Raw genomic sequence first — 25,398 nt, forward strand, 5'->3', positions numbered from 1 at the left:
CTTACGAAATGAAGTATAAGAACCCGTGGAAGCTACAGAACCTATAAAACCCAATAGGCTATAATGACAGCTCCCATGCATATTTTGGGCTTGGATCACAGAAGAGTTTAGTCTTCCTGAGAGGCCATTCTTTTAGCTGTCTGCAGAAGTAGCAAAGATCTCAAACGAGTGTGTGCTTAATATATGATATGTGACTCTCTATATGTTAGGTAGAAATAAACTTATGACCATTCACACCCAATTCGGAAGTTTTAATCTCAATAGAAAGAATTATAGATTTGTATTTAAATTTAGCATTTGGAGACCGTTATCATTTGTCTGTCATTTCTTAGGCTACTATTAATATCAGCACGTGCTCCTGCTTGGTCACCACCTATGGCCTGTCAAGCTGAGCTCCAGCACGCAGGCGTGGTGAGCATCACTGCAGACAGGGGGCGTCAACATGGCGTCCTGAAGAAGACAACACAGTCCGAGACTGCATCGTTCGCGGGTTGACATCAGAAGGAGAGGGGAGACCAGCAAGAGAGGACCATTTTGCCGAACATTAAGAAATACGTTTTTCTTCTGGTGGTCATATGCGTCTCTCTGAACGACGAGGAGGATAAGCTGGATTTCAACACCACAGCGTTCTGCTTCGCTGCAGTTTGTCTAGCGTTTTATATATTTTCTTCAATTTCATGCGGTTGTACAGTCGTTGGTGATACAAAGCAGGTGAGACCGAGGCGGCCGCTCCTTTTGGATTCGGGTGGAGATGTCGAGCGAGAAGCCGGTTTCAGCACCGGGTTCCGCCTCGCTCACGGACCGAGAAACCCCACCAGGTTCGGGCAAGCAAGTCGTAACGGGTTCTGTGGCCGGGGAAATGATGGTGTCGGGCTCGGGCTCCATGGTTCTACCGGCTGGGGTTATCAACCCCTCGGTTCCGATCCGGAATATCAAGATGAAGTTCGCCGTGCTAATCGGTTTGATCCAGGTCGGAGAGGTTAGCAACAGAGACATCGTTGAGACGGTGCTGAATCTGGTAAGTTCGTGGCAGATCTGCATACAATGGCATTGGCGTCCTGGGCTGTGACCCATGTTTTATTGAACGCGCTCCAGCGTTGGCGTGAGGTGATGTCATTTGAGCATGGTGTGTTTATCATGGTGCGTTTGTTCACGGGTCTATCAAAGATCTGCAAATAAACTATTGTGCGAAAACATCAGCGTTATAAGAAAATATTTCCCAGGGGAACCGTTCAAGGCCCGATGCCTTTTGTTGACCGCACAATCTGCTCAAATTGCAACCGTTGCCACTAGAGAAAAGGCGATCGAACACGGTACTAATTGTATCGGGTTGTTTTTTAATTTCCCCGAGTGCTGCAGCGTGTCCCGCCTGGTGTTGCATCCCTAATTTGGTGTACAAAAATACAGTATCAACACACCGGCCTGAAACAATGACTTGCCAAATAGCTACTATGCCTGCAGTGTGTTTTTGTTCCATCTCATGGGTTTATTCCTAGCTAGCGCAAGGTGGGCCTGTATCGGATGTTTATAAACTATGCGTTATTGTTTATTTGGGGGTTTAGGGGTGAGGTGGCTGTTAGTAGACTTTCTGCGAGACAGACAGATGGACAGATAAATTGACATTCAAGACGCGCCGAGTGGCTTCTGTGATGCTGAGATTTCCCCCTCCATACTGATACAGTCCTCTTTGGCACCTGTTATTCCCTGATCTTCATCATTCAGTAAGACAGGCTTCTGTTGATGCTGTAAGAGACTAGGCCATAGACGTACGATAGATCGCAGTTTTTTTTTACACAGACCATAACGCGTATTAGCTGTTGTATTCTGTAACGCCACAGTCTGATCATGGAAACGCAGTTTTATCGGACGGAACGGCGACGGTGGCCGATTTCACTAGAGGCGACGCGTTTATAGAGGCTGCTATAGAGGCCGACCTGTCCAGACCGGTCACGTTTGTGCAGAAGGCGCTTCTGTAAAAAGCGGTGCCAGTCGCGTCGCGTTCTTCACGTTGTGAACTGAAATAATCCGAGTTGCGCTTTATTGTGTAGACGGCGACGTGTGCCGCGTGAACGGCGCGTTGGCGATCCCGTCCAGGGACGCGCGCTCGCTGCGCATCAAACGCAGAGCGCTCTGCGTGCGCAAGCAGGTGGAGAGGGGGGGGGGCTGCTGCAGTGGCGATGCGCTCGCAAACCTGTAGCCACCGCGTCCCAACGGACCGGTCCCGTGGAGGATCGCGAAGGGTTATCACTCCACTCCGCGAAGCGGTGGTTCACTCCAGCGCCACCGGGAAAGGCGCCCTCGATCACACCGCTCGGCAGGCGCCACGGTACCGATTTAGAGCCGTAGGTGGGTTAGACCTCATGTATTATGCAGCCCTGGCTAAAAACCGCAGCTGGTTTCCAAGCGCAAGGCAGATCGATCGAATCTAAACACCATCAAAAGGGGAAAACGCACCGGTCGCTCTAATTAATTGGCTGTTCTGCAGAATATAAGCCACGTGAGCGCATTACAGTCCTGGATGATGGTTACTCGGAACACAAACTTACATAATAGTTTATGGCTCTTCTCGGTGTCCTTCCAGCACGTTAGTGTCTGAGCTGTGATCGCAGATGCTAATCGCAGAAACGCGTCGGGCAGCATGAAGACAAGGCAGAGCTGGATTGTTCTAGGCTTCTCCGAGTACGATGCCTAGTTCGTGTGCCACCATGACCCAGAAGTTTGCCCCCTCCGCGTATAGAAGGCTGAGTGTGTATCCTAGGACCTATGTGCGCTGCCGTGATACCCCGAACTCAATTAGACGCGTCCTCGATCTTAGCGTGGGGATATCAGACCTTTCTCGGCCCGTGAACAGATGACACCGTGAACAAGAAATGACGGATGATCTTATTAGGGTGGGAAAAAGATCCGCCTCTTTTGGCCTTTTTGTGAAGACTTGTAAGCAAGTTCAAATGCCAGCAGCCTCTGCAGAGTACACCCTGCAGTGTACACACACATACACACACACACACACACACATTATATATTTATTGTACTGCACCAGGAGCAGTGCTGTCTAACTATAATGTGGTTTCCAGCACTGATCAGTTATGAAGTGTCATAGCGTCACATTTGAACATAGCTCGGATTTCCCTGCGAATGTGCCTTTGGGTTGTTCGTTAATTTCCAGATTTCTATCTAGTCGAGTAGGTCATAGGCAGACTGATGCCGTTCGCGTGTCCCCAGCGGAGCTGACATAGTTGCTATTGTAGTCTAAGCAGTAACGGCCTCCTCGTGATCAAACGCAGTCAAACTGTGAAACACTGCAAGTAAACGTGCAGGATGGTCTTCCATGTTTAATGTTGATCATACTTCTGTCTTCTCACAAGAAGGCCAGTCGAGCCAGTCAGTTGGGTTATGTGGGTTGCGCCATGCTGTAAGTGTGTCCTGGGCCTGTTTGAGTGACCATCAGTGTGGTTAAAAAGTAAATAAATAAAATGTGTTTTTAAAAGGCCCTAAAAGAGCTTCCTGGTGATATTACACTAACATCAGCATTCCTGTGTTGTCACTTCTGGGATGCATCCTAAATGGTTGTTTTACTCCATTGCACTGAAGTGCTACTCCAGGGTTGCACAGTGTATTTTGTATTCCAAGGGGAATTTGATTGGATGCAAAGACACGCACAGGTGTGGCCAAGATGACGACAGTGAAAGGCTTTTTAAAATGTAAACTGTCCAAGCAGATTTAAATTTTCAACACTTGCCTTTGTTTGCTCCTCCTACCCAAAGCCCAGAACAGTACAATGGCAAAACATCCACCAATAGTGTTGGATCTTGTTATTCTGATGTTATTCTGATGCAGCCATATTCAGTATAAGTATAGCTGTAGTCTTTAACCCCCCACCCCCATGTCCTAGTTATCAGAGTGCAATTAGAAGCAAGAAAACCAAAACTCTTTATTCAATTTCCACTACGTGCTCCTGACTTACTAACTTAACAGCTCCTATTTCTGCGTGACATCACTCTCATTCCATGAGCCCAGAGATATCTGCAGAGTAAATGTGATAAGCATGGTTGTCAGTTTCAGAAAAGCCTGTAGATCTAGACGCATCCAGGGTTTTATTGAGGATCCTCTTTAAGACGACGACCATCTCCCTCGTGTGCATACAAATGCGCAAACACGCACAAACGCAGATTGCCACCGGGGGCCTGACGTTTTGAACTCTTCTGTGATTATCCCGGCATCATTGTTACCATGGAAACGGCACCATGGGACATTGCCTCTTGCTTCCCACCACACCAACTGTTGTCAGCTGTTTTTCCGGCTGCACCAGCGTTACGACGAGGACACAAACACGGACGATTATGATTAACCCGCAGAAATCCTCCTCGTCGAGTGACTGCCATAACGCAGAAAGGGTAAAGAGGTAAAATGATGCGTCGAAGATGAACGAGCGTCTTCTTGAGGAGCAATGATCATGTGGAGATTCTACACGATAAGTTGTTGGCTAATCATAATCTCAGTCATAATCATTGGCCTTTGCAAGACTGTGAATGCTGCATACTGCAGCCTGTAATATCAGTCAGATGGGTTCTGTGACGTGAGGATTCTGACTGGTTTCCAGCTGAAGCTTCTGTAGATCTTCTGAAGCTGCCCCCGCCCCCTCCTGCCCCCCCCTCACACCTACTCTCTTTGATGACTGAGCTCGTGTGACCTGCTCTCCATGTCGCATTATTCCCACTCGTGCTCTGTGAAATCACCAGATCAGAAGCACGAGATCACATAGTCAGCACCAACGGGCCTCAGACAGACCCAGCCTGGCCCACTACAGGCCAGGCCGGGCTGTGGTTCACTACAGCACAGCGCAAGATGATCACAGAGGGTGGGTTGTGGAACCTAAACCCGCTCTCAAACTGCACGGGAAATCCCGGGTTGTAATGGTGATGTAACATCTGTTTTTCCAAAACCTCTTACTGCTGTACTGGAAAAGTACCTTCCTGTTTACCCCGAGTCCTGATTAAGCCGTAAAGGCTGTGCTATCTCCGATACCCATACCATTAACATGGAGAGGATAGCCAATTCAAAGGGGCACGATAAGCCTGCGTAATCAATTAATTAATCACTAGCATCCTGGGGATCCTAGACGTGGTAGGGCCTAATGGAAGCATCCAGAGGACTGCGGTAATCTTCTTGGCCTCCAGCTCAGATCTTGGCACTGCGTTGGCCCCTGTTTCATAAGCACGCCAGCCGTCACCCTGTGCCGACGTGTCTGGGAGGAACAGGCGTCCTTTGTGTGAGGGTCCGCCGGCCCCTCAGCAGGCCCTAATCGCACATGGGGATCTGCTTACTCCGCAGCTGTGTTTGCCTACGTGGTGGCTCCAGCTCGGGGCCCAAGGGCGGTTTCATCGGGCCGGGCCGTCTCATCGGGGCTGTGCCGCGGCCTCTACGCCATCCGTCATTATCGACCGAACGCTTTCCGTCACGGGTCGCGGGAAGGTGATCTATGCCCCCAGTGCCTGGCCTTCATCAGGGGGGAGGAGCGCACCGCAAACGGGCCTGCGCTCGGGGATGGATTGTTAGGAAACAATGGCTGCTCCCCGTTTCCTCCTTATTGTTAGGAGATCTGTCTCTCTGTCTGCCTGTCTGTCTGCCTGTCTGTCTGTTTAAGGCTGATGTTTTGTGTCGTAGGCCAGGTTGAAAGACCACTGTCGCAGCAGATTGGGTTCTGGGCAGCGTGGCACTGCTGTCTGGTCCCTTGGTCACATGATCAGCTCTGTTTGATTAACTTCATTCTGCCGGTGCAGTTTGCAAGCACTGCACTGGACATCACAAGCACTGGACATGCACTGGACATCACAAGCACTGGACATGCACTGGACATCACAAGCACTGGACGTCTGAATTAGATGTCTTCACATTTTATTTACTGTAGAAAAAATACAAATAACTAACCCTTTATTTTGTCTGTATGTAATCATGTAGTATGTAATCATTTATTTTATATAGAGCAGAGCATTCTGATTATTATAGAGATGGCACCGATCTGAAAGAACCTAGTATAATCGGGTCGATATCAGCAAAAAAAATGCTGGATCGGATATCCGGAGTAAAATTTGAGGGAACCTATGTGATGCTGTCACCGTTGCAGCCTGAAAATAGCACAGCGGTGCACTTCAGCGCACACCCATGTGATAACGTGCATTGCTATTCTGTAGTTCTGATAACCCAGTGTGGGGATAAGGTCGTCTACTTTCCAGTGAGAGCATTTAAACGAGACAAAACAGTCTTTTAATACTGTTTACCACTGCCAACAGTAATTTATTTAATAATCTGTTCCTAACAAACAAAGGACCTTGTTTCCAATTTGGTCATAAAGTAAAGGCAGTCGACAGACTTGTAAAGTGCAGCAGAACCTTGCCAGAACCTGGGCCAGAGAAGAACCGACCCAGTACAACACACACTACATTCATGCAAATAAGTTCGTTTAACATGGCTCCATAGACATTTTTATATTTTTTATTTTATTCATTTATGTTTTTTTTTTTTTTTTTTTTTTTACTAGAAAGAATATCCATTTTGTAATCGTTATCGGAATAGATTTCTGTTGCTTTAATGCAGAGATCAAGTGAAGAGAGAGTCATGGTCTGGGTAGCACAGCAAAATAATTGGAAGATCAATATGAAATTGATGTGGAATTATAGCAGCATTAATTAAAAATAAATAAATATGCAGACAATGTATAGTGCACATTTCAGCAGGAGTGAGGGGGAGAGAGAGAGAAAATCTGTGTGTGAAAGAGATCAGGATCTTATGAAGATACATACTGTATGGCCGTGGAGGAACAAAGATGAAATACTTTAGATTTGAATGCAAAGTTTTTCTGTTTCTTTTTCATTTTATTTTTATAAGTCATATTTGTGCATGACGTGCAAAAATAAAGTGGATGTGATCTAATCTCACAAAAAAAATATCACCACCAACCTAAGCACACAACCAAACTGAAGCAGAGAACTGCAGTGTTTTTAATGGGGGGGGGGGGGTATCTGTATCGGATTGTTGGCGATATTTGGCAACATTGAAATGTAAGATATTAATATATTAATCCGTACAGAAAAATGTACGACATGCAATTTCTAATATATGGCCCTTTGATGGGCTTGTAATGAACACTTTGCACTGTAATTCTATGACACAAGTTTCTCTTCACACGACTGCACAGTGCAGAGTGGTCCGTCAAGGCCCAGAGTGATCTGGGCTGGGGAGGGCTGTGATTTGCTGCAGGCCTTGTATGGACCTCATGTGCTGTAGAATTTGAAGAGTACTGTTCTGCCTTGCATCTTGCAGTTGAATGCAATGCAAACCTAATTATGCAATACACAAATTCTTCATTTTTGGCCTCTGCATTCTCTTTGCCTTCTATGGTCATAACTGCAGAAGTGAGACACGTAGCGCTCGCGTGAGACACGTAGCGCTCGCGTGAGACACGTAGCGCTCGCGTGAGACACGTAGCACTCTCATGTCGCTCCCTGAGCTCATTCACTCCTGCCGCCCTTTTTGCTGTCGCATGGCAGAGCCAGCGGCGGACTGAGGTCATCAGTCTTGCGCTGTTCCGTTAGCGGTGCGAGTGCCGTGTTTCTGGAGCTGCCCCGGGCCACCTCTGAGCAGCGGCCCGCGTCCTCCACCGCAATGAATATCTGAGATTGTCCTCAGCAGACCAGCAGAGGAACGCTGGATGGGGCTGGAAGAGCAGCAGCTGCTCCTGCTAACTCTAAACCATAACTACCATGAGAACCATCAGATCAGACCAACTACCATGAGAACCATCAGATCAGACCAACTACCATGAGAACCATCAGATCAGACCAACTACCATGAGAACCATCAGATCAGACCAACTACCATGAGAACCATCAGATCAGACCAACTACCATGAGAACCATCAGATCAGACCAACTACCATGAGAACCATCAGATCAGACCAACTACCATGAGAACCATCAGATCAGACCAACTACCATGAGAACCATCAGATCAGACCAACTACCATGAGAACCATCAGATCAGACCAACGGCCATGACAACCATCAGTAGGGTGGCGTCTGTCTGTGTGGAGTAACCTTGTTGGGTCTCTACTAAGACACACAGGTCTTTAAGACTATGAGCAATGCTCGGCTCGTACGTTAGAATGACACTGGGTGAAGCGGAGTGCAGCTGTGCAGATAACAGCTGTTCAAAATGAGCATTTCCAGATAAAAAGAGGAGAGAGGAAGGCAGCTCGTTGGACAGCCTGAGTTACCACATTCGAGGACGGGGTCAGCTAGCAAAGAAAGAATTTGTCATAGTTACTCACAGTACCAGGAGATGGGTATATACATTTCTTTTTTTTACTGTAATCTGTATTTGTGGAGAGAAGAGTCTTAATGTCAAATCCTTATTGCAAGCTGCCCTTCCTGATGGGCAAAAAAAATAAAAGTTGGCAGTGAAAGTTGTGTTTTTAACATTCGTTCTGATTCTGCAACCTGATTGTCAACCGTGGGCCCGACAGCTTGGTCCTGGACGGGCAACTGCGCTGCGTTTTGGCTGTGATTCATGTTTGTGACCGTCTAGGCTGCTTTATTAGAAACACTAAGAGTCATCAGTCTTTTGGCCAACTAGTTGTAGCTCTACATCATTGGTCCGTTTCTCACATCAGTGCCGTTGCCTGGATACTTTTGGGTACTTGCACCGACACTGCTGTGTGTACAATCTCCAGTAACACCACTGTACTCCATACACCTCCTCAGCACCCACTAACATGCTGCTTTGAATCTATCCCTGCTGTTTTAAATAAACTCTGCTCCTCAAAGAACATCCAGTGAGCAGTAGTCCTGCATACAGAAGCCAACCAGAGCTGAGCACAGTTCATTAGATTCTCTCCTTTAAGGTAGCTGCACCTAATAAGGTTGAGTGTAGGTGCTGGCCAGGAATTTTTAATAATGTGGCTGACTTTGTTTTACCCTCTGACAATGTTAATTGAATCCACAGGAGCTGAATGAGTCCTATCTAGTGCAGAGGAAAGTGATGCTGTATCTAGGATTGTGTATCTTCTTAAGGTTATTGACTAGGTGTCGAATGGCTACTGAATCTATCAGTGGTGCTTGCGGTCTGTATGAATCAGGCTGTCATTTCCCAGCTTCCCCCTGCAGAAAGCAGCAGGGGAAAATCTTCTCGTCTCAAGGTCAGAACGGAGTCGGAGACGTGAGCCGTTTCTTGGGAGGGTCAGTGTGATTGAAGAAGACAGTTTGAGTGAAACGACCCAGAAGTGGTACCTTGTTAAACTGGCATGAGAATGTGAGGGGACTAGAGGCAAAGGGGGGGGGGGGGGCAGCGTAAGGGCGAGGGAGAAACGTGGAGAAACGTGTCAGGGAAAAGGTGACTGGACTGGAGACAGAAAATGGGAAAGGGACGATTTGAGATTCTGTGTTGGACAGGGAGTGAGATTTTGAGAATGGTGAAGATGGAACTGAAGTGATCGCAAAAAAAATAAATAAAAAATGAAAGCCCCTGCTGTGGTGGGAAGGACACAGTGTTCTCTGCTGGAGATCAGTCTCACCTTGAACACGGAGGCGTCTTTTTACCCGTCTCGGGGAACCATAACGTGTGGACTCTTTCCTGGCTACCCGCCACCCCCGATCCCTCCATTGAGTCACATCTTTTCCATCGAGCCCAGAGACACAGGGCACCATGGGACATGTGGACCGGAAGCCATATTGAGGGTAGGGGAGCAGGGTCAGGTGATCCCGCCCGATTGGCCGACTCGGGACTCTGCTTATTCCCCCCTGGGGCTGATACGCCAGTGAACGCTGCATCCGTTTGAATGATGAAGGGGAATTGTGGTGGAAGGCCAGGCCAGATCAGCTGGTGATTAAGGCCTGCTTTAAAAAAAATGCAATCTTACATTGGCATGCACTAGTATTTCATCCATAAGTATGGGCCCATGGCTAACAATTATGGAGACACAACCACCAATCAATTGGGATCACTGTCAGTTCGTATTTTCTCATATGATGTGCTTATTTGGTGTGTGTCAGCCAGTAGTTTTCAGATTAATGTACTTCTAGTTCACCATACATGCCTCTGTCTTTTGTTTAAAGCAGTGTCATTAAATGATGAATGTCAGAACTTGGGCAAAGTTCAGACAGATTCTCCATTAGCAGTTGCTGGAAACCTAGAGGTTAGAGGTTCACTAATGGAAAACCATAGGAGATCCAAGATTCCCTGTTACACAGCTAGCTAGAGTTGGTCTCTAACCGACTCAGAAGATGGCAACATTTTGTTCTGGAGCAGGGGTGAAGGAAGAAGGTGCAGGAACCATATAGATCTCAGAATGAGAAGGACAGAGAAAGGGATGACTCATGTGTGAGCATACAATAAAAATCAGCCTGGCTTCTGAATTTGTTTGGAGGGATCAGTGGACCCCAATCCCCACAAGACTGCTGTAATCCATTTAACAATGCGATCTCTGTTCTTTTGATTGTATTTTCCAGTTGGTTAGACTGTGCGGGGTGTGTCTGGCTCTCTCCAGACATGACCCATGACATCAGTGCAAATGCTGAATTATCCGTCAACCGGTCCAAGACGGTTGCTGATGTTTTGAGCTCTGGAGTAAGATCATACCCTCTTTAATATGCAACCCATCCAGACATTGCAGTCTACATTTATTTTATATATATTCCCCCTCTCTCTCTCTTTCCCTCTGTCTCTTCCTCTCTGAGTAGCCACTTTATTAGATGCACCTCACTAGTAGCATGTTGGACCTCGGACCTAAATAGTCGCCATGAAGAAGGTATTTGAGGATGCAGAGAATGCCAAGAACCCCCCCCCCCCCCCACCATTCCTCCATCTCCACCATTCTCTGCTCTTCACAGGAAGTGCTCATTGATTTTATGCTGCTTGCACCAAATTCTGAGCCTCCCATCAGTGACAGAAATCTGAATTCATCTGACCAGGCCCCCTTGTCCATCCTGCTCACTGATCCACGTCTTACTGGAGTCTCGCCTTTCTGGTTCCCTTGGACACCTGAGCCGGTCCTCTGCTGCTCGAGGAACGTCAGGACGTGTGTTCAGGCACCTCTGAGCACCAGCGTTGCGTCCAGCTACAGTTTGCTGGCTTTTGCTCAGAGTTCATGCTCGTCTTTTCAGCGTGTGCCAGACGGAGACGGTGTCACGGTGCACACGAGCAACAGGAGACGGGAGCAGCGGAGAGGTCTCCCTCTACAACAGCCTCTGCATTCAGGAACATTGATTAGTGTGGTCATCATTGGACTCACCTGTCTCTCTCCGCATGCTCCCTAGTCCATCTGCAGCTCCGCCTACTGTTGAAGCTCCGCACGTCGTCTAGTGAATCACATGAATACACATGTCCATGCAAGTGTGAGTGTGTGAGTGTGTGTTGGTGTGTGTGAGTGTGTGTTGGTGGTGGTGGTGGGCGGGGGGGGCTTGTCCGTGCTGCTGCATCTGTGCTCATATCACACATGCTTATCCCTTTCGTCACGCTGTTGCTTCTGATGCAGGACCTGCCGATTTCCACCAGCCCCCCAGCCCCCTACCCCATTACCCCCCTACCCCATTACCCCATTACCCCATTACCCCATTACCCCCCTACCCCATTACCCCCCTACCCCATCACCCCCCAGCCCCCTACCCCATTACCCCATTATCCCCCTACCGGCGTTTGAAGAGCAGTGTTTGAAATTCACTCCGCCATCGCCTCACCGTGTCTAGGATACCTATGGCCTTAAGGGCACCGTGACGGCCGTGCACTGCGCAAGTCTGTTCTAGACCCGCTGCTGTGTGCTAGATAGGTCTGTTCTAGACCTGCTGCTGCGTACTGGGTAGGTCTCTTCTAGACCCGCTGCTGCGTGGTGGTAGGTCTACTCTAGACCCGCTGCTGCGTGCTGGGTAGGTCTATTCTAGACCCGCTGCTGCGTGCTGGGTAGGTCTATTCTAGACCCGCTGCAATGCTTCATCCTCTGTGTTATTCACAAGCTGACAGAGTTTTGTGTGTGAAAAGTGTCATCTGCTGAAAAAAAAACATGTCATGAACGCCACCAACACACTGCAGATGAGCTGCTTATGTAGGGGAATGTGGTCGTAATCCTGTACATTTAGTCACGGTGAGACTTTGTGAATTGTGATCTAAAACAAGGTTCTAAAATAATGACCCATTTATGAAATCCCCAGTAAATTGCAACAGTAATTAGAATTGTAACTTGGTAATTGTCAAGATGGAAAGGGGGGATGTGGCCCAAATCAGTGCAATAATTATAAAACATGCGGTTGATTACTGTGAGTGTTTGCTTTGATGTCCAGCAGTTTACTTGTCTGTTCAGGATTGCTGGTTAGTGTTTAGCCTCCAGCAGTTTAGTGGGGGAAAATTGACAGCTGAAATGGGCTGGACCGGACAGGAAGAGTCAGAACCGGGTTTGGAGGCACCGAGAACTGGCGGAACGTGGTCCTGCTCTGCCGTCCACTCTGAGGGGAGAAGGACGGGGCGAAGAGGACAGAGGAGCTGAGGCAGAAGGCAAAGTGGGGAATCAGAAGAGGGAGCACCACAGGGAGCGTGTTGAGAGCACGCTTGGCCAAGAGCCTCCATGGCCAGACTCCTCCTCCTCCTCCTCCTCCTCCTCCTCACAGCGTGTGCCCAAGAGGTTTATGTCGAGCTCAGGCGTTCTGATCGGCCCGGGAGGCTGCAGGCACGCGCGGTCGAAGGAGGGCGATAAGCCGCCCGAAACAAGAGGATTTGAGCGGGCTTTGCGGTTTGGAATGCTGCTCTCTGATGCATCGACACTGGGCGATGTAAAAAGAGCTCGCGTTGCCTCGGGAACGTGCATGCGGCTGCCGCCTCCTCGGACTGACCTCCTCCCAGATGCCAGGATGTGGAGTTGCAGTCTTTGAGTTTTGAAAGCCAGCAGTAATCCTGGAATAATCCCGGAACAATGGCAGGGCTTTGTGATCGTAAGAGGTGAATGGGTGGAGCAGAAGGAGGATGAGGAGGATGAGGAGTTGAAGCAGAGTTTCATCAGTCTGGCTGGAAGTGATAAAAACACAAGGAGACTGATATTAGAATGGCACCACAATGATGGCGGACTCAGAGTCAGGAGGGTAGAGGGCGGCACTGGGTCACAGTGCACTGTGGTGATAATGTGGTATTGTAGAGGGGTGTGTGTGTGTGTGCGTGTGTGCAGAATCGTAGCCCCACCAGTACTGAAGATAAAGCCACAGCATCTCCATGGTGTGTGTGATCAGTAAGACGTGTACATAAATGCCAGGGCTCTGCAGCTTGATTGTGTATAAGCATGACTAATGTGCTCATGCCACTTTTCCAGTCTATATTTAAATCTTTGTTAGCTTGTTTTTCCAGCTGTCGTTTCTTCTCTGAACCAGCACTTCGCATTTTCAATGCTTTCCTCAAAAAGACAAAAAGAAGAGGTGTGGGTGTGCATGTGGGGGTTTTGTGTGCTGCTCTAATGTGTGTCTGAGTAACCTCTTCCTCTCTTAGGGTGTGTATTGCCTAGTTGCTCCTCCACTTTCTTAGGGTGTATGTCTCTGAGTAGCCCCTCCCCTCTCCTAGGGTGGGTGTCTCCGAGTAGCCCCTCCCCTCTCCTAGGGTTGCACATGCAGTGGTCTGGTTTGCTCCAGGTGGTATGTTTGACTCTCTGCTTGCTGTCTGTTCCAAATCTGGTGTCTGTGTGTGTGTGTCCTGGTTTCCAGTGGAGAAGGAGGTGCTTGTGATGGAGGGTGTAATGTAAGATATTGTCAGTGTCATCATGCTGCCGTTCCCTTGATCGCCTTCTAGGCCTGCAGACGAGCCCCGCTGTGATTGGTTGTGCATTTCAGGCACGAGCGGTCGTGCGTGAATACATTAGGCTGCCTGTTGCTGCTCAAATGCATGTGGCGTTGGACTCTTCCTGTCTGTGACGGTGAGATCTGATTTTAAAGTCCTAACAGGACCTGTGGTGCTGGAGGTTGTGCAGGAGGGTCGTGCTTCCCACATTTTCAGAATCAGGCCTGGTTCTGCACGCTGGCCCGGGTCATCGGGCCTGGTTCTGCACGCTGGCCCAGGTCATCTGGCCTGGTTCTGCACGCTGGCCCGGGTCATCGGGCCTGGTCCAGCACTCTGGCCCGGGTCATCGGGCCTGGTTCTGCACGCTGGCCCGGGTCATCTGGCCTGGTTCTGCACGCTGGCCCGGTTCATCACGCCGCTCTTTCCCGCGCGTTCCCGGCCTCCCTGTTCATTCGGTGGCAAGTCAAAAGCAGCGAAATGCAGGTTAATAACCAGCCACTTCACAATGCGCTGCTCCAGCCGCTGCCTAGCAACAGGGGTGGGGGTTTGGGTGGGGGTGGGGTGGTCATGGCAGCTTATGGCTGTGTGGAGAGAAACGGAGGTTGTGGCCAGGAGGGGAGGAAGGAGCGTTACCATGGAGCTTGCGCTATGCCTTCTGGGAGTGGAGACGGCACTGACGTTACTTAAACTTGAACACGTTTTTTTTGTGTTTTTTGATCTTCCGGTTGAGTGCATCATTGCCCTGTGTTCAGCCAGTATAATGAGTCAGCGTGTGCGGTGTTGCTAGGCTTTGAGGACCATTGGATCGTCCTCAGTTCATTAATTCCTTCTGTAACCTTATTATTGTGACGGTCTTCTTTGTAAGTGAAGATTACTGACTTCAGTCCAGTCGTTATTGCTGTGGGATATTCGCTGACTCGTGGCTGGGGGTGGTTACCCGAGTGAAGGGGTACCTTTTGTGTCCGCATGCTCTGAGAGTTGGAGGTCGGTGAGGTGGAGCAGGGGAGGGGGAGGAGCTTGTGCGTGTGGGGGGTGCGTAGGGCGAGTGTGGGTGCGTGTTACTCCTCCCCGCTGTGTTGAACAGTGACCTATGGGGAGAAGGGTAGGGGGGAGGGAGGAGGAGGAGGATGAGAGAGAAGACAACGGCATGGACGGGGGAGTGGACGCCCCAACACACACACGCACGCATACACTCTTTCCTAGAAGAGGCTTGAATGCAAATGTCCCAACATACACTTTCCCTCTAAAGGTGTGTCCCTTTTCTCCACACTGTTATAGAGCAGCAAGCAGTTTACAGCATGCTTAAATTATGGACACACACACATACACACACGCATATATATTTCACAAGTGTGATGGCGTTGATCTGTGGTTCAATGAAACCACATTCAGTATGCGAAAGATGAAACGTTTGTAAGATCGAATAGTTGCCCTGAATTTTGAACACCCTCAGCATCATCACAGATCAGCGTCTCCTGCAGCAAACGCGCTTATTTACACACTGTGATGGTCTGCTGAACAAACAGTGCTGCAGCTACAAATGTAGCATTTACATGAACGTGAACGCTGCCTTGCAACTAGAGCCTGGTGCTTTTCTTGTTGTTTTGAATCGTGTGTTGTAGGGCTGGTCTGCTACGGGGCCAGGTCTCCGGACCAGTACACTGTCACCTGCTTCTTAAGTAGCTCACGCATGCGACACCTCATGTCACCTTGTGTGTTTCTCCCACGTGGCCCTGGCGTGGGTGCCCAGGTGACCTTTCCCACAGGGCTACTGATGCCTGCGCTCAGGGTTGGACAACCTACCGCCTACCACTGACGGCCTTGCGCCCCTGGATGTCCCTGAGGATGCGTGTGTGTGTGTGTGTGTGTGTGTGTGTGTGTGTGTGTGTGTGTGTGTGTTTGATGGAGTGTGCAGCATATGTTGTTGGTAAAACGGGGAGATGAGCCACTGTTTTCCAGGGAGGTGTGTGTGATCTTTTCAAAGTGTGTGGAGAGGCTCCACAGCCAGAGCACGGCGGCTGTGTGGCCAGCCAGAGCCACGCCCCCCCGGGCCTCCTTCGTCTGTAGGGGGAGGGCCTTCAGGGCCGACCAATCACCAGAACCCTCCTGCCTGAGCTTGTTTACAGAGCTCCACCAATAGCAGTGGAGGTGAAGGAGAAGCTGAGGTGTCAGCCTGGCCTCAGAAGCCCCTTGAGACTGAATTGCAATCCCTGTCTAAACTGAAACATCAGGTTTGGGTCTTTGCCTTTTAATGAGGGGGTTATTTTAACAGATACATTTTTACTGTTAAAAAACCCCTCGCCTTAGGTGCTTTTATGGGGGGGTCCTTCTCAGTTGAGCAAGTTGTCTTGAGGCACTTTTTACATTTTTAATCATTCTAAAATAATAAAGTAATCCATTTGATCATTTCTGTCTGTGAGGGGTTCTGCCCCCTCTCTCTGCTGTCCTCTGCAGAGCTGAGCTGTCCTGTGATGCCTTTTGTTGGAACTGATACATGGACTCGTGTGTCTGCTGACTCAGCGTTGGGGGGGATTTGAAGTGGACTTCTGATGCTAATCAAAAATAAGCTTTTTTGGACTGTGTTCACCTGGAGTTTTCCCTCATCCATGCTGAGCGTGTGGTTTCATAAGACCTGTTATTTCTCAGCCCTCGAGATCTGCTTAATGGAACACCCCTGGATAATGGTCAGTGATTTTTAGGGCTCCATTACCCCTACCCTGCCTGTCTGCTCCGGACCGCTACCGAAGCAGCACTGCTGGTCAGGTGGACAGAGGGTTGGTGAGGGAAACGGAGAGGTCACAGCCACCAGAAGCCCACATCTGTCCAATCACACCCAAGATCTCACCCGCCTGCTCTTCCATTACCACTCCCCCATCTGCCAAAGGGTCAGTTCCCCACGGAGCTTGACGGCACAGTATCCATCATCATCATCATCATCATCGCTGCAGTCATCCGCACCACCGCTGGTATTTCCGGCACATTCTGAATCGGGCTGGCCAGATGCAGCACACTCTTGCTAATGACCGTTCCCCTGCCTGGAGCGTGTGTATGGAGGCCATTACACAGAGGAGCACCACAATGTCCTGAAGAAATCTAGGGGACATTACTAATTGTAGCGCTCACCTGCAGTCTTCTCCAGCTCGGCGTAGTGGAGGCCTCCTGTAGAGGCCGTACCGCACCGCCATCCATCGAGTTCGTTTCCGTGGAGAGAGCGTCACCTGGAGAACGGGGGAGGGGCTGGCAGTGGTGGGAGGCGGCATCTGTAACTCACTGCTGCTCAGCGTAGCTTTACCTCCGTTTCCTCCGTGTGCGAGACGGAGAAACCGAAAGAGTCCAGCGTGTATGCTTGGCCTTGCCGCTCTGTCTCTTTGTCCTCCTGTCTTTCTATTTCTGTCCGTTCCTTTGCATCATTCTAATGAAGACTATGTAAGGCTACATGGCTTTGATTTGTGTCTTTGTTTCCATTTGTATTCTATCTATATTCTTCTGTCTATTCTCTCTCTCTCACTCTCTCTCTCTCTCTCTCTCTCTCTCTCATTTCCTTTGTCTTTGTCTTCTCTTTATCCAGCTAATGCCCCCCCCCAAACAGGTTTGCTGTTTGCTTTCTCTTCTCTCATTCAGGGCGGCCAATTGGAGATGCATCACCACTTTGCACAATGCCTGCGTTTAGCTTCATTCAGATAATGAGGCTAATCAGCCTGTCCTCTGGATTCCTTAAAGTGTGGCCAAGAGGAAAAATGATGTTTTTATTGCTGTGTGTTTGAGCAGAGGGAGCATCATTGAGAGATTTGGGTACGGGGCGGTTACTCATTTTGGTCAATATTGTTTTATGATGGTTGCCTAATTAGCTTTGTAAGTGTAAGGTGTGTGTGCGTGTGCATGTGCATGTGCGTGTGCGTGTGCGTGTGCGTGCATGCGTGCTCTGAGCTTGCCTTCTTACTTATGATGTGTGTTTGGCCAGGGAACAAAAGCCCCCGTGCTGGGGCAGGTGATGACGGCGACCTCGACAGCCCGGGGGGGAGGAAGTGCAGCACTCCACAGCCTCCATAGTTACACACACATTCTACGCAAGCACCCACACTACGCAAATTAAAGCCTGGTTTATACTTGACGCGGCGCGAGAGTCCGCGCGCCAAAAATGACATCATCGCGTTGGCTCCGCCCATGCGTGAGAGCTTCGCGCACTGGCGTTTTGCGAGGTCGTGCACCTCTCGAATTTTGTAACTTCACTGGCGCCGCGCTTCAGCGCAATGAACCAAGTCACGTTTGCTGGGCTCATACACCTATACAAGGTGGAATTACTTGTATAGCACTTGTATGTCACTTTCAATTAAAATTCATCAGGTGAATTTTTTTGAGGGGTGTTTTTTTTTTTATACTACCACATATCATTTCTGACAACACTGCAAAGAATGTGACACGCCAAGTATAAATGCCTCTGCTGTTCGCGCGAAAGTATAAGGTCGCATCTTACAACTAAAGTGTTGTCCTCCATGTATGAAGAGACTAAATAATTTGTTTTTAAAGAAATTTTGTAGGATAGAGTTTAGTTTATTAAGGCTCTATTTGTTATTGTTATTTTGTACATGACTGTTCCTGTATTTTTTTTTATTGCTGTTTTAATGGTGCACATTGCTGCAAAAAAAGCCACTAGATAGCAGATACCCTCTGTGGCCTCCCATTTTTGTTATTATTTGTTTGTTTTTGTTGTTTTCCCACTGAGAATAAGATTGTTACATTTATCTTAATTAAATTATTTAAATTTGACCATTAGTGCCTAATGTGGTGTATTACAGATCACTTATCACTTATATCAAACCCACCTTTTGAAATAAGATATTGTAAATTTGATTAATCAAACCAATGACTGACCATAGACTAATCTAAAACTGGCATAGGCCTGTCTGCTGTAAATCGAGAATCGAATCGAATCGTGACCCTAAAATCGGAAATACAATCGAATCGAGGATGACACCCCTACTGTTCACATACATGTCCACCCCACACACAGACATTACTCACTGATGTGAAAGCAGGACTTGCGCAGGACTTTTAGCACTTTAAGTGTCCTGTCTGTCCTGCATCACCATGAAAAATTTGTTCTTCCCACATTGTGAACACGGTGATTTAAAGATTTGGTTTCAAAAGATGTGGTTGATTCCTGCACTTTGAAGCTTGTTAATTTCATTTAGTGTAAGTGGTAATGGCGTCAACAGTGTGTTCATGATTACTCTGGGCCAATGGCTGCACGCCTAAGTGCACTCGGAGCAGCTCTCATTGGTCGATATGCAGCAACTCGTTAGTCATCGACTGTCTATGCTGACGGTAGCTAATGCCAGTGGTGGAGGAATTAACACGTAAATCAATACGTAAATCATCTTGTTTTCTTGCTCATGTAGGTGTTTAGAAATCGCCGCAGTATTACCAGATCAGCATTCCTCTTGTACTTTTAAAATTATATAACAGTATATTTGATTCAGTATATTTGCAAATAAAAATACGCAATTAGATTTGTTGCTGATGCTTCTGAAGTTTTAGATACAAATTGACAAGTAATTGTATTTGTGCTGGATGAATGAACCCTCTTAACAGATGCGCGCAGGGTTGGGTGTTATCTCATGTCCCTGGGTGCTGGTGTAGGCCTACTGAACTGCAACATTGGGGAAGACTTAATGTGGCTTTATTGGTACATAGCCAATTACACATAATAGTCTTTCTTTCCCCTTTGGGCCTGCAGTGATCACAATTCCTTAAAAGGGGGACAAATAAACCAATCAGTGAACTGCAGATGTGTGATTTGAATTTAGTGTACTGAACTAAATGACTCCAATCAGTAGACTGAGTCAGCCTAAGGAGAGCCCAGCGCCGTGTTGCTGAGAGCAGAACTGAGCCAGAACCGAGCCAGGACCGAGCCATGGCTCCGTTTGCTGTTGATTCATCTGATGCGTGCAGCTCTTTCCACCGCAGCTGTCGAGGGAGAGTCGTGCCGACTTGTTTTCCAGTGTTACTGAGATGTTTGCCGATCATGCTAACATCTCCTTTTATCAACACCCAGTAATGATTTAGCAGTTTTTCTATTTCCTTTGAGGAGAGTCGAGCGGTAGACGCTAACCTCAGCGCTGCACCTCCCAAAGCGAACAAATGGCAGGCATGACTGCGTAAAACGTAAAGAAACGTGCTTCCACGGCGGCTGTGAGGAACCTCGCACCAACCTCAACCTCCTGAAGATGATCTCATCCCTCACAGCCTGAAACGTCCATCCATTTTCTGAGGTGAAGATGGCACGTTGTGTGCTCCAGAGTCTGTCATTTGCCAGTGGTGATGTGGGGTCCGTCAGGAGCGGGGCTGTCAGTTTGGGGGGGGTTAGAGCGCTTACATGGAGTCTCTTCCCATTCATGCAGATAAGAGCCTGGACTGGACACGTATGTGGCTGTCGGAGGACCAGGTCTGCTTTTCTTCCTCTTCCCACGGGAAGGACGGCGTATTCCGCAGTTCACCACAGAAGTTGACCTTCAGCTGAGCTCCAGAGAGCAGGGAGGGGCCTGCGTCTGGGTTTACAGGGCGAGAACCGCCACGTGTGCCACCCCCAGCCCTTAAACGTGAGACTTCGGCGCACAGCGTGTTCTGCAGGGTTGAGCAGCTGCAGGAAGAACGCCGTCGCCCACGTAGACAGAGCTAAACATAACTCGCCATGCCAATAACATTCTCAATCAGGCCTGTGTGTGTGTGTGTGCGTGTGCATGCGTGCGTGCGTGTGTGCTTGCATGTGAGTCCTCTGTTCTGTATTGAGATGTCAGTCCTCGTGTCCCTTTTGTCCTCCTCCCAATACACACACACACACACACACACACACACACACACACACACACACACACACACACACACGACTCTCATTGTGATTGTGTGTGTCACCATTGTTGCTTTCCATGATCTAACAAAGCTCAGTCTGTAGCATGGTCACATGTTCCTATACTCTGATCCAATCAGAATCCTCATGTCCTGCCCCTTCGGCCAATCACAGGCCTTACTCCTCACACAGCTACCCTGTCTCAGCGTACGGCCACTTCATTCAATATAGTCTAGTAGAATTGTGCAAATGTCATCAAGCCAACAGGCTGTAGTCTGTATCAGTCTGGCAGCAAATAAAAAAAGGCTTGAAAAAAAAAATCATACAAGCCAAATACAGGGACACCGGATTGGAGCTACAGTGTTGCTGGCAAGTGGCTGCAGGTACATCCGGCTTGTGGCTAATCAGGCTTTTAGCCTGACCTGGCAACCCGTGTGCTGCTGAAGAGCTCCCTTCAGCCACGAGGCCATGGATGTTGAAACTGGGAGCACTCTCCATGTTTTCCAGCGTGAAGTGCCTGCCCCGGTCCTCCGACAGCCTGGGCGTTTCCCCCCCCCACCATCCGCCCATGGCTGGGTGTAGGCTCGGCAGGTCCCGCGTGGCCGGCTGCCTGTCAGCTCTGGGTTCTTTGTTCCAGGCTGCTTCAGCTTCTAAACGTCTGCCCCTGTTGTCAGACGAACGACAACACCCCCACTCCCCCATACACACACGCATACACTCTTCTCCCACTTGTTCATTTATCATCGGGTTTGTTGGGGACAAGCGTTCTCCTGGTTTTGCCACGGACTCCACAAGCTGGCGCGCGCACGGTTAATCGTGGAGGGGATCCGTCGGTGCGTGGGGCAGGCCGGGCGAACAGCAGCCCCCAGAGATTCGCCGCACCAGATATGTCAGCATTCTCCTCCACACCCATACATCATTTTAATAGTGCAGATGTAGAGGGCCCGTTCGGAGCCGCGCCTCGCTCTGGGGCACGTCTAGAGAGGCAGAGGAGAGCCAGCATGGAGGCATGCTATCTGTTCCCTCTCCAAGGTGCTGAAATGGAGTCTGGCCCGCAGCCTGTCTAACAGAACACCGCCCCAACCCCCCAAATTTCGTCCCCTTTGGCTTCTCCGAGATTTTTTGCTATTGTTTTTGCCACTGCGTGCCCGTCCTCTTCTGCTCATGGAGGAGGCTGCCATGTTCTGTGGGCTCAGATCACACGTGTCGGGAGCAGTCGGCCTCCTTTCGTGCCTCCTGCAGCCGTGGCTTCCCGCGTCGCCGTAACGAGGAAGCAGACACTCTTCACGGTGCGCTTTGATGAAGCTGTTTGCGTTCGTTTGCCCGCGGGGGACTCTTTTCTTGAGTGGAAGGCTGTAGCGCGTTCCTGTGTGTGACATGACTACAAAGATGCAGGATTACAGCTTCACGTCTGTACCTGTGCACGCACACACTTAAGCGCTGACCTGAGTGTGTGCTCCAGAATATTACTGCCACTCACACAACAATTTAAAGTTGCTTTTATTCTTTAAAAATGATTTATTTTTTTGCCACCAGTAAGAGGAAAAAGTATCCAGAAACCATTCTCTGAGAAGAAGGCATTAGGGTTGGTTTCCACAGGCATGGCTGGATTTATTGGTCCAGCGAACTAATTTAATTTAAGCTGTTTTGAACTTAAAATGCGTAGCAGAAGTCAAAACTGCCTTAAGTCAAGGCCACAGTTAATTCGCAAACTTGTGCGTCTGGCTTTTACCCCTCCCCCCGGCACGCTGTCTGTGCTGCTGTGATGAGTGCACTCACATGGCTCTCTGCTTGGCCCCTCCCACACGGCTCTCTGCTTGGCCCCTCCCACACGGCTCTCTGCTTGGCCCCTCCCACACGGCTCTCTGCTTGGCCCCTCCCACACGGCTCTCTGCTTGGCCCCTCCCACACGGCTCTCTGCTTGGCCCCTCCCACACGGCTCTCTGCTTGGCCCCTCCCACACGGCTCTCTGCGTGTCCTCGTGAGAATCTCGCGCCCCCTGTTTGCCACAGGCTGTGTTCACTCTGGAAGCGCGAGGCACTAGCGGTGCCAAGAGTAGCGCGGAGCGGCTCTCATAGCGTGGGACGCTCTGGTAGGCTCAGCCTTAAACCCTCAGCCTTAACGGGGTGGAGAAGTACGAGGTGGATGGGTGCCATGTGTGTACCTCCAGCACCAGGCCTTCACACCTCCTTTATCTTTGGCTCCTCCAGAGAGCTGATGTATTTTGTGTGTGTGTGTGTGTGTGTGTGTGTGTGTGTGTGTGTGTGTGTGTGTGTGTGTGTGTGTGTGCGCGCGCAGTGATATTTACACAGATTTCTTTCTTAGCTTTGTTTTCCAGTTTGTTGAAAGCTGCTTGTGTTACTCGGGCAGTGTGTGTGTGTGTGTGTGTGTGTGTGTGTGTGTGTGTGTGTCGGTCCGCACTGCAGACCCGCCGCATGTGCCGATCTACACTGCAGATACTACGTTGCACTGCCAGCTGTGCTTTTAAAAAATATAGTATTGCTTAGTATAGTATTTGTTTTTCCTTTGTCTCAGTCTTGTGCTCTGACTGTCTCAAACACAACAGAGTCTCACGTCTGTCATTACAGGATGTATGTATTCGTACACACACATGAAGATGTTGGATTGCTGAGACTGATTGAGCCTTGAGAAGCACTTATGAAGACCAGCGGTGTTCAGAAGTCCAGCTAGCAGCGCTGGTGTTTCTGTCAAAATGTTCTGCTCTGTAATGGGGTGGTTCACGCTGCAGGATGTGTGTGAAGCTCCAGTCTGTCCCGAAACGTGGAAGAGGTATATGTTATCTGCTCCTGTGCTTCAGATTTGTGAGGATTCGTGGGTGTGTCGGCGCAATCGGGTCCTTCTCCTGCACGCCACGAGTGTCTTTTATATCCTCTAGCTAATTTTAATCTTTTAAATTGTCAGGTGAAATGAGTCTACCCGATCTCCCATACTAAACCCATCATTAACACCCACCACAAATAATTAAAACTCCCCAAATCTGCTACGTGATATGTCTTTACAGCTTGTGTCCAGAAATATTGTATATACATTCTGCATACTGGTGTACGTTTTTGAGACTAGTATGGAGCTGCTCGTGTGGAGCTGCGTCTGAAAGGGCGTTTGGAGCGACGCCGCACTAGTGGTTTTGAGCGTCTGCCCCATGGTTAGTGGGAACGGTAGGGGCTCGTGCGTGTTGCCTGAGGGGCTGCGGGCTCGTGCAGACGGGCAGTGTGGCTGCGCTGTGGAGCGGAGGGCGTGTGGCGCTCAGCAGACCTCCCTGTTGCAGACGGCTCTGCTCCGGACAGTCTGCACGTCCGGTCCCCTCACGCAGGTGACAGGGAGTCGGATCGCTGTGTTTAGGGCTCGGCGGAGCAGGCTGGGTCGCTGGGCTGTGCTGCTGGAGCGTTCTGATTCTGGTTTGGCGTGAGCGGTGCGGGGGCAGAGCGGAGCGGGGGCTGCCCCGTTGAGGAAACACCAGGAAGCACATGGTGTGTGAAACTGCGTTTTCCAGAAAGCAACTGTCAGTCGCTGTGACGGGTGCACTTCCAACGATGTTTGTCATCCTTTCTCTGACCTTTTTAGCATGCGTGCACACACACACACACACACACACACACACACACCCGCACACATTTGTACTTCATGGAGTTCCTGTCCATCTCTGTTTAGCTCACCTTGAAACAAATTCTAGGCCTGTGCCAGGCCTGTCGTCATGGTTACCGCAGCTCGGTTAAACCCTCTGTGGCTGGTGTGTGTGTGTGTGTGTGTGTGTGTGTGTGTGTGTGTGTGTGTGTGTGTGTGTGCGCGTGGGTGGGGGAAGGTAATCTAAGGGCATGGTCATGGGCATGATTGTGCTAATTCACTGTGCAGTCAGCATGCAGGATTTTATGGGGGGAGGGGGGATATAATGTCAGAAATCAGCCAATCACAACCATGCAATATTATTTACTGATTAGTTGTCATAATTGCGATTAAATATTTTATTGTTTTTTTTTATTCCACTAGTATGAACGTATCAATACTACAATACTACACTAGTATGAACGTATGCCTATCAACACTACAATAATACACACATACGACAACAATGTGCAGGATGACCTACGATGACGAAAGCACGGTTCTACGTCAGGCTCCGCTTTACTAGCAGCCTGGGGTCATCCACCCTCTTCCTCCGTGTTTATGCAGGGTCATAAACCACATAAGCTGTCTGATATTGATTAGGATCTCACCGAGGTTACACACAGGTTAGAAAGACAAGTTTATGATCATTTTAGCTTGCAGGTTGAACGATATTAAATCATATGCATACGCAACATTTCCAAACACTACATTTCGGGTGAGGGAAAAGTGTTGTATTCTCTTTCTTTTCTGCGTATTTGCGTATTGAAATAAAGACCCGGATAACCTTGTGTTGATTCAGTTTCTTTTCAGCACAATCTGTTGCGATGATGGACACCAAATTCATATTGTTTGCGTGTGAAATTACGTAACCAGGGGAAATGATCACAGCAGTCACAGCAGATAATCTCGGTCTGCTCAAATTACCGCGATCAGGCGATTGTGTGATAATTGCGGGAGGACTAAAATCAGCAAGAATCTGATGGCTGCTGCTTCTGTATGATTTTAGGGGTGCGGCGGTGTGTGTGTGTGTTTGTAAGTCTATTTAATTATGCCTTGCTTTTCCCTAAGTCATGTTTGCTTATTCTGATCGGTCCCTCGTGTGAACATAGTTTGGTCGGTTTCCCAGT

The 25,398-nt window shown here is 49.1% G+C and overlaps 1 protein-coding gene across 21 annotated transcripts in view; it reads left to right on the top strand.

The window, feature by feature from the left end:
• The first annotated feature begins 425 nt into the window (after positions 1-425).
• Positions 426-25,398, top strand: part of nbeaa (neurobeachin a) — a 100,851-nt gene continuing 75,878 nt past the window's right edge. For 17 of the 21 annotated variants that reach the window (XM_077020219.1, XM_077020221.1, XM_077020223.1 and 14 more), the window contains exon 1: positions 426-1,018. In XM_077020219.1, coding sequence (XP_076876334.1) covers positions 752-1,018 — 267 coding nt within the window. In that variant the 5' untranslated portion in view covers positions 426-751. The remainder of the gene's footprint in view (positions 1,019-25,398) is intronic. The other 4 variants (XM_077020233.1, XM_077020239.1, XM_077020237.1 and 1 more) reach the window with 1 other exon arrangement.

The sequence above is a fragment of the Brachyhypopomus gauderio genome, chromosome 10, assembly GCF_052324685.1.
Source record: "Brachyhypopomus gauderio isolate BG-103 chromosome 10, BGAUD_0.2, whole genome shotgun sequence".
Lineage (NCBI taxonomy): Eukaryota > Metazoa > Chordata > Actinopteri > Gymnotiformes > Hypopomidae > Brachyhypopomus > Brachyhypopomus gauderio.